This window comes from Rhea pennata, chromosome Z, assembly GCF_028389875.1.
Source record: "Rhea pennata isolate bPtePen1 chromosome Z, bPtePen1.pri, whole genome shotgun sequence".
In the NCBI taxonomy this organism is placed as follows: Eukaryota; Metazoa; Chordata; class Aves; order Rheiformes; family Rheidae; genus Rhea; species Rhea pennata.
Genome location: NC_084702.1, coordinates 58,915,375 through 58,931,136, shown reverse-complemented (window position 1 = coordinate 58,931,136; position 15,762 = coordinate 58,915,375). Strand labels below are relative to the sequence as shown.

The window sequence follows — 15,762 nt, the reverse complement described above, 5'->3', positions numbered from 1 at the left end:
CTGTAATTTTTACCATATATTTACTTACTCCTTTGAGTCTCTTCACTGAGGCTCCTGCTTTTATTATATTTTGAGAAATACTCTTGTCCTTAGCTTAACAGCACAAAAATAAAGCTGATACTTATCTGCTGTATTTTCATTCCATCTTTCTCATGTATTGCTATAATGTACTGACCTGCCTCTTTATGATTTTTCCAGTGTCCCGTATGTATAGTGCCTTGTTCCAGACTTGTCCACACATATGTTAACCAATTGTTCTTCCAGTCTGTCTAAGACTGCACAGTTTGCAAGCATTTGCTGAGAATTAACTAAGTATATAATCAAGAGGGTTTGAGATGCATATTATTTCTTTTCTTGTATTTTTGTTTTAATTAGCTGATGTAGGATAGTAGAGTATGTAGTGAGCAGCTGCACAAAACTTTAGGACTATTCTCCTTGACTGTAAGTTATATGAGGACTGTCTTTTGCTCTCTCTTCGTGCAGGGCTGACCACAACTTGTGGGGTGGAGGTAGGATCCTCTTGGATGAAAGAGGGGGAAGGGAACCTTGCCTGAAGTGCAGAGGCAGAAGAGAAAAAGGGCAGCGGCGGCGGAGCTTGCTGCAGCTGCGAGCGGCAGAGCAGCTGGTTGCAGCGTGTCCTGGGGAGCACAGGGAAGGAGAGGTGAGCAGTCCTTGCAGAGGACGAGGATGGCTGCTTGTGAATAGGCAGGTGGAAAAAGCGTGTGAACACCCCAAATCTGAATCTGGCTCCTGTAGTAGCTGAGGTTGGACCACCGAGATCTGTGCAGTTCTCCCCCCTCCTTGTCGCCAAATGAATCTAATAGACCTGACAAGAGCTGCTCAGAGCTTATTCAGTATGTCCGTCTTCTTTAAAAAGTTTTTAAATAAGAAGTTAGCACAGAGGAAGTGATTAGCTTCTCAAGTCACAACAGATATTCTGGGTTTTGCCATAAAGTACATATTATTGATCTGTGACAGTGAGACATAAGCAAGAGAATTTTCCCCAAGGTCAAAACCGATGTAAACTTCTATCATCTTTACTGCTTTTAGCCTTTTTATGACTACTGGCAGCACAGCACCCCTCTTCTGCTTGTGGAAGAAAGTGTTAGAGCAGCCTGGGGTCTGGCAGCCTACAGGCCAGGGCAGAACAGTACTATCACTTGTCTTCGGTAATGCTGGGCTGATGTTATAAATCTTGAGTACCTTCTCGGATTTCAATCTGTGGCATAAATTAGAGCAGTTCAGTGACTATTCTAATATATGCCTTGCAGCCCCCAGATCACAGGGACTCTTCTGGCAGTTGATAATAGCTGACATGTAGAAGCACTTTGGTTAAGCTCTATTTTTTGAGTCTCATCTCACGCAGCAAGGGAAAGAAAAGAGAGTGACAAATATCTGCAGTGTTGCTTTTCACCACCTGGCAATTTTCTTATATGTTGTGACTTCCCAGACGAAATTAAGCCAGTTATTCTGCTGTAAGAATGACACTAAACCAAAGGCAGAATCTGGCTGGAGGAGGTTTGGCTTTAAAATCTCAGGATTCAGGAATTACAAGTGAGTTGTACAAGTGAGTTACGGGTTTCAGAGGTTCAAGAGTTGGTGTGCAGAACCTAGAGTGCTGAAGAGGAACTCTTTTGTCTGGTTAGTTAAAACTAAGAAACTAGTTAGGTTTGGAGTCATATATAATTCATTTAGCCAATACTATTTTTTTCTGTTTCCTGCTTATATTTCATATTTTCTTATCAGTAAGTGTGGGTGCAGAAGAATTTCTAGGTCGAAGTCTGTCGCAAGTGACTATTTTAATCCTCCTCCCCAACAAACTAACTCTGAGGCTTTTTAAGGCCTGGTCTAAAAGCAATGACAAGAAGACAGAGAGAACTATCAGCACTGTTACCACCTACTATCCAGATTTAAATACCTTGTTCAAAGCAGAGATGAAGTAAGATTTGGAGAATTGTATGCAGTTATTTTTTCTCCCACTATCAATCTAATAATCCATAAAGCCGTTACAACATTTTTAAAAATTGATTTCTCCATTTACCATCTGAGAATACTGGATAAACTGACCAAATTAAAAATCTGAAATAGGGGAGACTTGCATTCTGGTTCCTACACTCATTATCTACGTAGTCTATTAATTAGAGCACATCCGTAACTAGCCTGTGCTCACATTTCTTTTTCTCTGAAATGGAGATAGTATGTACTCCGTAGTGATGCTGTGGGACTTTGTTTGTTGCCGAAGTGCTTAATCTGGTTTGATTCCACAATTGGATTAGCCCAGGGGACCCAGGGCTGGACACACATGGGCAAATGAGGCTCTGCTGCATGTATGATATTAGGACAAGGGCTGGGACCTATGTTATTGCTATAGGCAGCTCAGGACAAAGAATGGAGAGGAAAGGAGTATTTCGAAAGTGACCGGGGAAACGCCACGCGGCTCCTCGAAGGCGACGGAGGCGTCCGGGAGGGTTTGCAGCGGCTTCCAGGTGCCCGACGCCTGAGATCGGCTTCGGCTTCCGCGCCTGCGGCAGCCGGCCCCCCCCGCCCTCCCCCGAAGGCGGCGCGCGTTTCCCGGCCAGACGCCCGGCCGCGCCCGCCGCTCCCGCTCCCGCTCCCGCTCGCCGGGCGGCCGCGACCCGCCACCCGCGCCCCGCGCCGGCCCCGCCCCGCCCCGCCGGCCCCGCCCCGCCCCGCCGGCCCCGCCCCCGCCCCGCCGGCCCCGCCCCCGCGCCGGCCCCGCCCCGCCCCGCCATTGGCCGGGCGCGCTGCCCGTCGCGGCGGCGGCCCCGCCCGCCGGCTCCACCCCGCCGCCCGCCGGCGCGGAGCGCGGAGCGCGCGCCCGGCCCGGCCCGGCTGCGCCGCTGCGGCTCGGAGCCGCCGGCCATGGCCGAGAAAGTTTCGGCGCCCGCGGAGCGGCCGCGGGGCGCCGGCCGCGTCGTCTCCTCTTGCTCCGGCTCCTCGTCCGGCTCGGAAACTCTCTCCGAGGAGGGGGAGCCCGGCTTCGCCCCGGGCGCCGGCGGCGGCGCGGCGGCGGCGGCCCCCGGCGGGGCGGCAGCGGGGCGGCGGCGGCGGCCCGGCGAGGAGCGGGCGAGCCCCGGCGGCAGGGCGGCGGAGGACGCCTCGCTGGACGAGCGGGATGAGGAGGTGCGGGGGCCGGGGCGGGCGGGCGGCGCTTGCCCTGCCGCGCAGCGCGGGGCTCCCCGCGGGGCTTCGCGCCCCTTCGGCGCCGCGGCTGCGGCTAAAAGGGGCTGGGGGCTTGGGGCTGCTCCCCCCCGACACACACACACACGCACGCACGCTTGAGGGGGGCTTCCCCCCCTCCCCCAAATATTCTCGCTTTTACCAGCGTGCCGTTTGTGGATAACGGTGCTGTCGGGCAAAACTCTGCACTGTGAGACGCAGGTGACGGGCGAGCCCCCTGCACTGCCCTAATCCGCTTGGGAGAGCTGACGACAGGCTGGGGATTACGGGAGAGCTCTGGGGATGGTGCATCCGTAGGGCGATCCACGGGTACGGGCGTTGTTTCCCCCTGCCTTCTCCTTGATCTAGCTGTAATACCTTGCAGCAGTGCTCTTAAAAGAACGGTATTACAGTAAAATCACCCTTTTGTGTCTGAAGCTGGGTTTTTATTTCCTGCAGAGTTCACACTTTGTAAAGGTGCTTCCTTGCTACAACCTCCAAACCAGTTGTTTGCTCTGATTGCTGTTTGACATTGCCCCTGCATGTAATCTGTCATGTATCTTAGTTTTGTGGCTGATCAGTGCCCTTTTTTTTTTTTGGGGGGGGGGTGGTGGTGCAACTTTTTAATTTTTTCCAAGTGATGTTTCTTTATTCTGTACCTTTATGTAGCTGACTTTGCAGGAGTTTTGGAAGACCCAAATATTTTAAAGGGATATTTGTGAAGCTGTGGCTGAAGTTATTTCCCCTAGTTCAGCTGTGGTTTCCAGGAATGTTTCCTCCACAGTAATGGCTTATTTGTATAGCTCCTGTTTTCTCCTTCTCCCCTGGTGGCTCTTCTGTTGCATTAATACAACTGTAGGACAGCATGGTGAATTGGATCTAAAAATAACTACCCCCCTTTTCCTTTAAATAATCAAACTTGATTCAATTTCCTGGCCTCTTTCGACTTCATGATCCCACAAAGTGTGGGGTGGATTTACAGTTGGATGCATTTAGGATAGTAGCAGAATAACTGATACTATGTCTACATTTTTTTTCTTTTTCTTTTTTTTTTTATCTTCAAAGAGATGCAGTCTTGCTTTATTCTCTGAACTGAGTAGTAACTCTGTAGCTGCTGTTAGCATACTGCTCACCTTGGGGTAACATTTCCTGCTTCTCAGCAGGTCTTGTACGTGTGGGCTTGGGGCTGTTTTTACCACAACTATGTAGTGTCCAGTTGGTTTGGAGCTCAGCTGGTAACCCTGCAAAATACTACGCGGAAATACACAGAGGCTGTCTGTTCAGTTAGCTCGCCTCACAGTCACTGGCAGACCAGCTACCTTCTAGTCAAGCCTGGTTATTTCTGTGTGTGCTTTGGAGATAAATTACAGACAACTTTTGAGCTGAAAGTGTAGGGAAGATAAGCCCCAAAAGAAGTTGGCATCTGATTTTGCTAAAAGCCAGTAGAATTTGGCATTTCTAGATGGGCAAATTCATACCTCATCTGCAGTAAGTAATACTAGAACAGATCAACATAACCACTTTTAATGTAGTGGGAAAGGTTGCTTAGTGTAAATAACTGTCTTCTTTCCTGTCCTTTATTACCTCTGCTAGATTGCTTCGTTATCTGAAACCAAAGTTTTTTTTCGTCCATGCCTTTTGTGATATGATTTTGCCTGTCTTTCCATTTTGGGGTAATCGATGCTTGCAGCTCAGTTCCTACCTAACTGAAGGGTTACCTGACAAATCGCTCTGTGGAGTCATCCTTTTTTGTGCAAGGACTCAGAGATGCATTAGAGTACAGAAACAAACTAATGCATACCGATGTAAAACTGAAACAACAGCTGTTACTTGTGTATTGAAGGCTGTAAGATTAGTAGTGAAGGAGGAAAGGTCTGAGGCAAATGCAGTGATGATTCCAGGCACTTCTATATCTGCTACCTGCCAAAAGCATAGCACTGAGGGAAATACTTGAAGATACCGTTTTCACACTGACGTCCTACTAACTAACGTCAAATAATGGAAGCTTGCATATTCTGTCCAGCTTTCTGAGTTATTCTAGTTCTGTGGATCACCAGCACTTTATTCTGCTCTTCCAGGTTTCATTTCCTCTCTTGCCCTGTGTTCTTTCCTGTTCCCAACTTGGCAGAATTGAGTCTGTTGTCACTGCTGTTTAATATCCCTCAGACGGCAGTCGTCATGGTTCTGTTACCTCTGATGCTGCTACTTTAGCAGTCAATAGACTGTATGTAAGTTCTTTAGAGCCATGACTTAAGAATTCTTTTCAAACTAAATCCATAATTGAATAATTAGGAAACATAGTGCATATGGGGGAAAATGCACATTACTTTGTGTTGTTCCCGATAGACATATTTATTCCCATTTGACTTTGTATGTAACATACTTGAGAGCTCTGATCTTTTTTCTTCCTAGACCTCTTCTTTAGACTAAACAACTCCAGTGCCTTTAATCTTCCCCATAGAATGTGTTTCCAGACATCTGATCATGCTCACTGCTGTCTTGTGGACTCTTTCCAGCTGGTCACATCTGTCTTAAAGCGTGACATCAAAAAGCAGGATGCTATACTCAAGTTTAGGCCTTGCCAGAGCTAACTGAACAAAAGGATTACTTCAGATGTCTCTCAAGTGATGTTATTGTTTATGTAGCCCAAACTGCTCTGTTGCAGTTTGTGGGTCCATTGTAATGATTAGGTCTTTTTCTGAAGAATGATGTGAATGTTAATAGTATACTAAAATTAATGGTTTAGCTCCGCAGCTCAATGGGGGAAACTTGATGCTGTCACTTAGGGTAGGATGGCCTCTTTAGTGTCCAGAAATGAAATAGAAAAATTGAGTATCATGTCTGAAAGAGTCCGTTCCTGAAGGGGAATGGGGAAAGGAATGTCAGGGTAGGAAGACAGAATATCATTCCTTTTTCCCTCCACTATCATTGATTCATCCTACTGTTCCATAAACTTTGACTAAAAAAAGTTTATGAAATAGCTAAAGAAGCTGTCTTTCCTCTCTTACTTCATGTATGCAAGAGCAAATAATAGTTTGTAAGATGTTTGCTATCAGTTATTAACGATTTTTAATATCTTACTCTGAAGTCTTAAATATATGAAAATGAAACCTAGTTGTAGCCTAATGTGGGAAGGCTTTTTCTGCAGCATCAGTGCCTTGAAATGCTGTGACTAGCAAACGCCTAAAACCTAGTGTTGTAATAATATGTTAATGAAGTAACACAGCGTAGTTGCCTGTGCTCTTGTGAGGTGAGTGGTGAAAGTATGCTGACAGAAGCAGGCAGGAGTAGGCTTGCATGGTGAAGGACACCAGAGGCAAATGCTACGTGGAGAAGGGCTAATACATCCAATACAGCATGGTTCTTTAAAATTAAAGGATTGTTCTCTCTTCACTGCTTCCTACAAGAAGAGCTCTAGAGACTCTTTTCCATACCAAGGTGCAGAGGCAAGGCTGGGGAACAGCATGATCTCTTACCGTGTGGTTACCGCTTCTGTCTGAAGCCAGTACAGACTGGGATTACAGGGAAAGGAGTAAATTCAAAAAGCCCTCATAATTTTTGCCATCTTCCATACTAGTCTGTCTTCTGGCAAAAACGTTACTGGGAACAGGGGGCTTGTTTTATTACATTTATTGAAGCAAAGGGTATCCAGTGTCATTGGTTGCATAGATTTCTCTCTTTAAAAATGCCTTACGGTCTTTCACTCAAGTATGGCAAATGTTCTATGTAGATAATGGCTTCCAAATCTTAGGCTGCGTTTTACAGAGCAGGTAAGAGCTCACTTGGGTTCATTGTGCTTCTTAAAAAGAAGAGGCAAGGAACTTGTAGCTTGCATTCATCCATGTTAGTTATCTTGTGGATCTGTGAGGGAAGGTGAGATTGTGTCCCTCAGAGTTTTCCATCTTTTCCATCTGTGTCAGCTGTTTTGCTGAGAGATTATCTTTCTGCCAACTCTTTCACAGTAACTGGGAATATGCTTTGCTTACCAGGGCTCAGTAGCTGCTCTGAGAGGGTCAGTAGTCCCTCAGAGAGAGGTAAAACTTGGAGATGCAGCACAACTATCTTGGCCTGAAATGGTTTCAAAAGCTTCTGAGCCTGCCAGTATTTCCCAAATTAATATCGTGAGTTCTCTTCATTATATTATTATTATTTTTTTTTAATACCTAGGGAAATATGTGGTATTTTGTTTTCAAGTACTTGTAATGCATGATCTGGAACCAAAACATTTGGTATTGAAGTGGCTATCAAGAGTTGATAGAGTTGGTCCTGCACTGAAAAGATCATGAACAGCATGAAAAGACAGGTTTTTCTTATTAAAAAAACACCCACTGATCTTGGGAGTTGATATACTGCATTTTCCCCCCATCTCTAGTTAATGCATCTCTTCTATTAAAGAAGATCCTTCATGGTACACAATGAGAACTACAAAAGCTTTATCTGTTGCTGCTTACTATTCACCTGCATCTGTCCTCTTGCTGTTTGTATTGCAGTCTGTGGCTTTGGGAGAGCTGTATGGAGGGAATAATTACTGGGAAACGGAGATTGTCGTGAAAGCCTTCATGGCAAGGTGAAGGGGGTGGCAAAGAGAATACTGCTCTAAAACTATTCTCTCGCATGTTTTTCCTTAAGTGTATGTCCACTAGAGAACTGTTGTATCTCTAGCTTCATGGATTACCAGTTCTTCACCCAATAAAACAGTAGTTTATTTGGGGGAGAGGAGAAATCAAAATGCTTTGGGATAAAGTGACAAGCATGTGAAGTGATGGCAATGTTTATATATGCATCTGTAGGTAATGAAAATAATACTTCTGTCAAAATGTTACTATGACATAACTAGTTATTTCTACCTCCCCTCTGCCCCCCCCCCACTTTTCCTGCCAGAGTACTAACCATGGGACATGCTTAGACAATGTGGGAGAGATCACAGATAGATTTTTCTTTTATTTTTTTCAGACTCTCTTGTTTCTGGCAGTGATGGATCGTTCCCTGTTGTAGCACACCCTGAATGCTGCAGCTACCTAAAGATGAATTGCCTAATTGTTAGTAAGGAATAGCAGCGCCATCATGAAACGTATACTTCTGTGTGTTAGAACGGTTCCAGTGGGGTTAGCTAACCACTCATCTAGCCAGCGCAGCCACAAAAGTGTTCCTGTCATGTCAGCCAGAGAAACAACGCTTTATTTCTTTAGTTATATTTGTGATATTATTTATAAAGTTAAACACTTTGCCCTTTAATTCTGTAGGGCTGACTCAACGGTCATTTAGAACACTTTTTGATTTACTTTTAGCACTAAAAACGTGTGTTTCCCTCCTACTTTAAACTTTCTGTGTGCTGGGTGGGCCTGTAAGGTGTGTGCTAACATGCACCATTGATTGTCCCAGAAGCGGCCTGGGACATGGGGAGACACTCATGGCCGTGGGCTTTAGCAAATGTTGCTGTGTGCTCTTGCCTGAGGCTTTAAGTTATCTATACTAATGTTTGCAGCTCTTTGGAGCGCTTTCAAGATATTTAGTAGGTGTAAGTGAGGCAAAAACTGCAGCATCTTTCCTCTCACTTATTTCAAGTGAGAGCTAAAGAAGCAGATTCATGTGTTGAGCTCTATTTTCCTGTGCCAGAACTACTTAAATACTTAACCTCTTCCTGGAAAGAGGTGCATGAGGAAATGATAATTCAAGTCTTAAAATAGAATTTGAGTGCTTTCATTGAAAAGATTTGCAGGCATGTTTTGCCCTTTAAAGTTTACACCCAAGAAGAAATAATCCTGAGATGAGTCTTTAGGATCTGTTGATGTTTGTATGTTCAACTGTGAAATGAAATGTGAAGAAACATGTTCTCTGAAAAGCTGTAGCTCCTTACAAGGACAGTGTCAGTCCTGCATAGTCTTTGCTACCTTTGCTTTGGCAGTATTTTGGCTAGATGTAAACCAGCTTTGAACTGCATGTCAGTAAATAGAATAAGGTGGGGCGACGTTGCTAGCAGTAACATAGCTTGTGTAGAGTTGAGTTTAAACAAGGGGTAAGAGTCCTAGGTCTGAGGCTGGTGCTCCTCCCTGAGACATAAAATACAAGTGATGTGAACTGCAGTGTAAATAAGAAGATACCCAAACTAGCAGTCTGAGGAACTACAGTCTTCTACTGTGGCAATGTGTGCTGGGGTACCTTTTCCCTTGTCTGGGCGCGCTGTGCACTCTCCCCGCACCCAAAGCACAGCTGCAGTCTTGCACGTTGCCATGCTGGAGCGTTAATGTGTATTGATTTGCCTGATGTCTGATCTTGCTATTTGGGTTATGCAGCACTTTCAAAAATCTGAAGTGCAGAATTCAGGGACTTACGAAAACGGATGTAATGAATCTGAGAAAATTAGGAATGCAAACTCCTAGAGGATTCTTAAAGCTTCCTCGGACTAGAGTTGCTCTGACACCAGGGTGAAGGTTTGCCGTTCTGCAGCGAAGCAGAAGCCCGTTAGGAACTCGGGTGAGGCTGCCTCTCTTTGCCCATTTTGCTGCTGGGTAGAGAATGGCCTGTTCAGCCTCTGATCTGAGTTCAGGCTTTTTCAATAGCTTGATAAGCGGAAGAGGGAAGGATGAAGAGCAAATACTGTTTTTATTTCTCTATTCCCTGCCCCTCCCCCTGGGTGCAGTAATAAGGCCAGCAGCATCCTGATTTGAGTGAAGCTTCCAAGTGTTGTGGTCATATCACAAGCAATATGCGCATGCTATTGCTAAGCCCCTATAAAAATTATGATGTGGGCTTCAAAGCTTCTATAGTCTAAAGCCTGCAATTTTTGTTTTCTCTTGCTTCAGCCTCAAGATTGGTGTTTTTCAGCTTTTTTCCTGCAGCTGAGGGATCTAAAATCCTTTTTGAAACAAGGTTTTTGTGGTTGGATGTACTGAGACTTTAAGATATGTGACTGATAGGAGACTTGTGCTTATAATCATGAAATGCTGGCAACTCTGCTAAATGAAAGGAGAGGGGAAGGAGAGAGATGCTGGTATTTGAGAACAAGCAAGCTGAGGAGGTGAAAGTAAACGTGGGTGAAGTGGTGGCAAACAGTCTCTGCTTTGATATCAAGCCAGGAACCTGTTTTCACTTTTGTTGTGCTGATCCAAGTGACTGGCTGCAGAGCTCTAGCTGAGAGGGATGCTGCGATCAGACTTCCTGGCTGAGAGTGTCCTGCCCTCCTGGCCAAACATAACTAAGCTTATGGATCTGCTCTGTTCAGAAGTAAATTGCAAGTACATCGAGGGTTAAAGTTCAAGTGTTGTGTTGCTGTATAAACAGCTTGGCAGCCCTTTCCACAGCCTATCCTTTCTTTACTGAGTGGTGCCTCCACATTTCAAGTGGGAAGCAGAGATGAATGCTTTTTTTTTTTTTTTTTCCCTTCCCTTTTAAATATACTAGTATCACCTACAGGCTTGAACTTGTAATGGAAATTTTTCTTGCTTAGACGTTCAAACAAACAGCTCTGTAAGTGACCTTCAGTGGAAGCAAAAAAAAAAAAAAGAAAAAACCATAAAGAAACTACTGACGCTTATTCCAAAAAGATTAAATGTGGATGAAAATAACCGGTTATAAGATGGCAACCTGTATAATCAAGCAAGGAAGATGAATTCCCTGTTGCTTGGCAGAAAAACTTGTACATTACAGACATTTTGCAATATTGCGTTGTAACAACTGTGTGTATCTCAATATATCCTTCTCTTCCCCCCTCTCCTCCTTTCTTAATCCCTAGAGTGTAATGCTAATATATTGAGTGACAAACTTTCTTTGGGAGGCCACATTGCCATGCTGGTGGGAGTGTATAATTAATTACACCTGGGCTATTAATGATCCTGTTGTTTTTAAAAGCCCTGCTACCCAAAAGAGGATGGCTGTGGGTAACTGGAGCAGATGAACTACCACACTAAATTACTAATTTGAATTTCATTGTTACCTCAGGAAGCTTTTACTAGAATGTAGTAATGTTACAGCAATGGCTCAGAGGATGCTTTCATTGTAAGGTCGTTTTTTCAGACCATATAACAAAAATGTCTTAAATGTCTTTCATGCTGTGTTTGAGGTTTCATACTTAGTGCATAACAGGGAAGAGGGGGGGAATGTGCATGATTTATGGTGTTCAGAGCTAGCTAACAGCAAATTGCTTACAAGAAGTCATGGGAGTACTTTTAGCTTGGCTGGGTCCTTACAGTTTTGTAAGTACATGGGCTAGTGTAAACCTTGTGGATGTGTTTTTAACCTGTTATCAGAGGTTCTTTCCCCTCCCTGTTTGTTCAAACACTGTTGTATTTGTGGAATGGTGTTGATAATGCTACACCACTGGAGAACATGTTCCAAAGTTAAACCTGCCATTGATTTCCTTGGAGTAGCTGTGCAGTAATTTGTGTACTGCACTTCAAATGGGTTATTGATGTGTTTAGAAAACATGGATCTAACTTACAGGCTGCATAGTAGAAGCAGCAAGGAGGTAAACTTGGACATACAACTTACTGGCCATTGCAGGCTGTGACAGACATCAACTTTGGGTAGGCTGAGTTTTGGATTTTGCTGAACCAAGAGCTATATATAAGGGGCAATAACTACTGGCTGAAAATTGAAGCAACTGAAACTCTAAGAGTTACAGACAGGAAGATCTCATCTTACAGATGAAGTAGGAGACTTGCAGGAGGATGGTAAGGCTGTGAAGCTTGACATATGGAAGGATGTAACTGAGAGAGGTTCAGTAAAGGTATAATGACTTGTGCTAGGGGAACCTTCTCTGTAGTGTTCAATAACCTTTATGCTTTTAAGTATGCGACTATTAGCATTGTGTTAAAAGGGCCATTAGACACAAAATGAAGAAAGAGGTGTGTTAAAAATGCATAAAACTTAAAACCACACCATCGGGCACTTTAGATGCAAATCTGTCTGAGGGTGAGAAAAAGCAGCACACCCTCCCAGCTGTTTGAGTACTTGCAGGCCCTGCGGCTGGGTCTCTGTGTTACCTCACCTGCGTGCTACCTTGCCTCCCACTGTGCTGGGAGCTTCTGCACTCTACCTTGCACACAGCTGAGCAAGAGCTGTGTGCCCTGGTGATCTACAAGCAGGTACAGACAAGTTTTATAGCTGTAGGAACTAAAACACTTTCATTCCAGGTCTGTCTTTCCCAATTTGATGCTTGTAAGTAGTGTTTTTGGTGTGGTGATTAAACTGAGAAAAAGTAAATTGCAGAAACCGCAGATGACAACTGCGTATGCAGTAAGTCACAGATTTGTTGCTATAAAAGAAATTCCAAGTTGGGTTTAGTGAACTGAACATCTCTGAGAATCTGGGTTCCTGTTCAGGTCAAATAGTGGACATTTTTCCAAGTATGTGCATGCTAGTGTCTAGTCTGTAGCTGGTTGCAGTTACTGAAATCTTGCATGCTACCTGAATATCTTTTTAAAAAGAAAAAAGAAAAACAATTTACTACTGTTATAAACAAATGACTTTAATACTAGTATGCTCATTCTAATTACATTAATGTCTTTTCTTTAAATCTTTCCATGTGGGAGCTTTAATAGATTGTGTTACAGAGGGGTTACTTTGAGGCAAACTTTTTCCATACACCTTCTGGAAAACTGATCCTACAGTTGGCTGATCATGAACTGTATGTAAAGAAAGACTTCCTACAGAATTCCTAGTCCTACAACACAAATAGGGTAGCAGAAACAGTCTTGTCTATGTAGGCAAGTAGTGCAGTGCCAAGGGAATAGATCTGTAGAGTGACGTGGTTGGTGTTGAGGACTATATTTGTGCTAGCTGTGTCCAAGGAGGAACTGACTTCAGAGCAGCTCTGGTCTGATCCCATGGGGAGGCAGCTGGATGGGGTATGGTGAGCAGCTGGAATTCAAAGCGCATCTTCCACTCTAGTTTCATCTGAAGGGAATCCGTTTGCTTTAGGACTACTCCATGTTGCAAACCAGAATGTGGTAAGTGGCGATTGGCAGGTTGTTTTTCGTTTTTGTGTTTTTTGTTTTTTGAAAGTCTAAATTAAAGAACAGAATGGAAGCAGTAGAACTGCGTACGCTTCAGGGCTTGTCAAAAAGGCAATGAAAGTTTAACTGGGCCCAACCGTGCTATCCTGGGCACTGCTATGTTGCATCCACATCAGCACAGTTTAGCCACTTGAAGATTTTTTCTAGCATGTGTTGAGCTTCATTGTTGGTTTCTGTCGTCGTCGTCTTGTTTTCTCCGAAGTGTCTTCCTGGATAAGATTAGCCTGAGTGCATTGCAGCTTTGGTTATACTGTACACATACAATCATTTCAGTTGAGGTTTCTGTGTATGACTGGGTGTGGTGTCTTTCCTCAGTTGTTAATCCTGCTGACTTCATTGATTCCTGTTGAGGTAATGTGCTTTCATAAGAGAATAAGAGAATTAACAGGTGGTTGATGAGTTAATCCTTTCTGTTTTGATTTGAGTTTGGTAATCCACCTCCTAGATGTCTCGCCTGTCCAAGGCGAAGTGATTTCTGTCCGCCTCGATTTTTATAGGAACTTTCTTCCTACGCATGGTTACTCCTGGGCACCTTCTTCCCTCTGTTTTGGTATAGTCCCATCTAAACAGATTTGTCTGTCTCCTAGGAGAAAATATGGTACCATTTGGCATGGTAATAATCCTTAAAGATGTTATACATACATCAATAAATGAAATACAAAAAATTTCATGATCTTTACTGTACTTAAAGGGGTGTTGACAAATAGAATGGCTTGGCCTGTTTTAACTAATCGCTGGGGTTGCTGACAGATACCTCCTGCAGTTTGTTGTTGGATAATTGTGGTGTCTGCACTTGCTCAGATCCAAATAAAGCCAGTTAAGCTGCTTAAATAAACATTTGGGCAAAAGACATTCTCATAACAATAGGTACATGTTTACTGTAAACATAAAGCTGGGTCCCAGAGCCAAATGTATATGTATGTACATACATATATGAATAATTCCACTGAATAGCAGTTTAGTGGATTAATTCACTCTTTAGTGGATTAATAAAGCTTTTGTACTAGTAACCCTCAAAAAAGCTTCTTGAACTTGTTTTTGATATTGTAGAGCATATACTGACAGAAGTTGGATATAGAATGTATATCTGTCCATTTACCTTTTATTTAACTTCAAAGTCAAGACCATTATCTTTTCCCACAAGGTTTTTACAAGTGTAAACAAACCGTTTTTAAAATAATTAAAGTAGCAGTGAGGGGAATTAACTTTGAAGACTTTTTCCTGCAGACGTAGCACTCGAATAAAATAATTTTAGTGGTGGTATATTCACAGGTAGTCAAGTAAAAGGCCTGCTGAAATTACTGAGAGACTGCCTACACATTACTGATCATTTCAACTCTGTGCCTAGGTTTTTGGATTTGTAAAACAGCACAACAAAACTAATCACTAAAGCACTTAATGGTCTGATTATAAAAGCCACTCTATCAAAAGTATCACTATCCGTTTTACTGTATTGTATTCATCATGCGTTACTCGAGTGCTCTTACCTGTTGGTGATTATATTTTAAGTGCTTTTATGTGTATATGAAGACATTAAGTGTAAACTCATAAAATGTTATGAGGCAAAAACTGTATTGGACACAGATAACACAGCTGAGTAAGACCTTCATACTTGACTTCTGTCTGTGGTTACACACGGCTGTAACACTGATGTTTTTGAGGGTCTGTGGAATCTCTCTGGAGCTGTCAATAGTAATCATGTCCTTGTTTTCCTGTCCGCTTCCCTGTGACTGCCACTTGCTTGTGCAGTTAGTGACCAGAAGCGTGGCTTTGCAGATCCAGTCTGGATAGCTCTAGGTCAAGTTTGCTGAAAGTGTCTGCTGACAAATAAATATCTAGTCTTTCAAAATACGTGAGCTGTATTTTCCTCCCCCTGTTGTTGCTGGAAGCCACCTTTGGTGCTCATGTACACCGATGTAAATCCATCATATTTGGTACAGTTCAGTAAGTGCATCTTTTTCTCAGCAGAGGCCTTTTCAGATGTTCTTGTTATCCTTCAATAAGTACAACTTGTTCATCTCCTTTATTTTGTATGTATGATGCATTTTGAAAACCCTGGAAGTAAATTCTATCTGAAAAAGGTAGATATGTATGTGTTTAGATGCATGTAGTTCCATTCACTGCTTGGTAGCACAGGTTGGCAGCTAGAACTCTGCTCCATTTGCAAGTGAGACATCCTTTTTCTTTTCAAAATGCAGCACCGTAAGTTCATGCTGAGTTTACAATTCATTGCGTTTAACACCTCTGGTGACTAAGGTCCTGCATGCCAAGTTGAGTTCTTGACTCTGTCTTCTCAGCTATAACCTTACCTTTCTTCTACATGTTCCCAGTGGTCTTTCTCAGCTAACAATTAGTCTGGAAATTAAAACTTGCAATAATGTCTGCATAATTTATGAACAGTGAAGTTGTGTAGCTGAAACAAGGCATTGTCTTGTCTGCAGAGTTTGGTTGAAGTGGCAGTGTGATGTTCTCGAAAGAAGCTAGGGCTACTATCAGAACACAGGAGGAGTTTGTTAATGTTTGGTCATATGCTGTAGGTGTAGAATCACAGTTGTTTGTTTAGGGAAGA

General features: G+C 43.4%; 1 protein-coding gene across 1 annotated transcript in view; it reads left to right on the top strand.

Annotated features, from left to right (window-relative positions):
- Positions 1 to 2,883: 2,883 nt before the first annotated feature.
- Positions 2,884 to 15,762, top strand: part of MAST4 (microtubule associated serine/threonine kinase family member 4) — a 277,539-nt gene continuing 264,660 nt past the window's right edge. The window contains exon 1 of the mRNA XM_062600538.1: positions 2,884 to 3,144. Coding sequence (XP_062456522.1) covers positions 2,884 to 3,144 — 261 coding nt within the window. The remainder of the gene's footprint in view (positions 3,145 to 15,762) is intronic.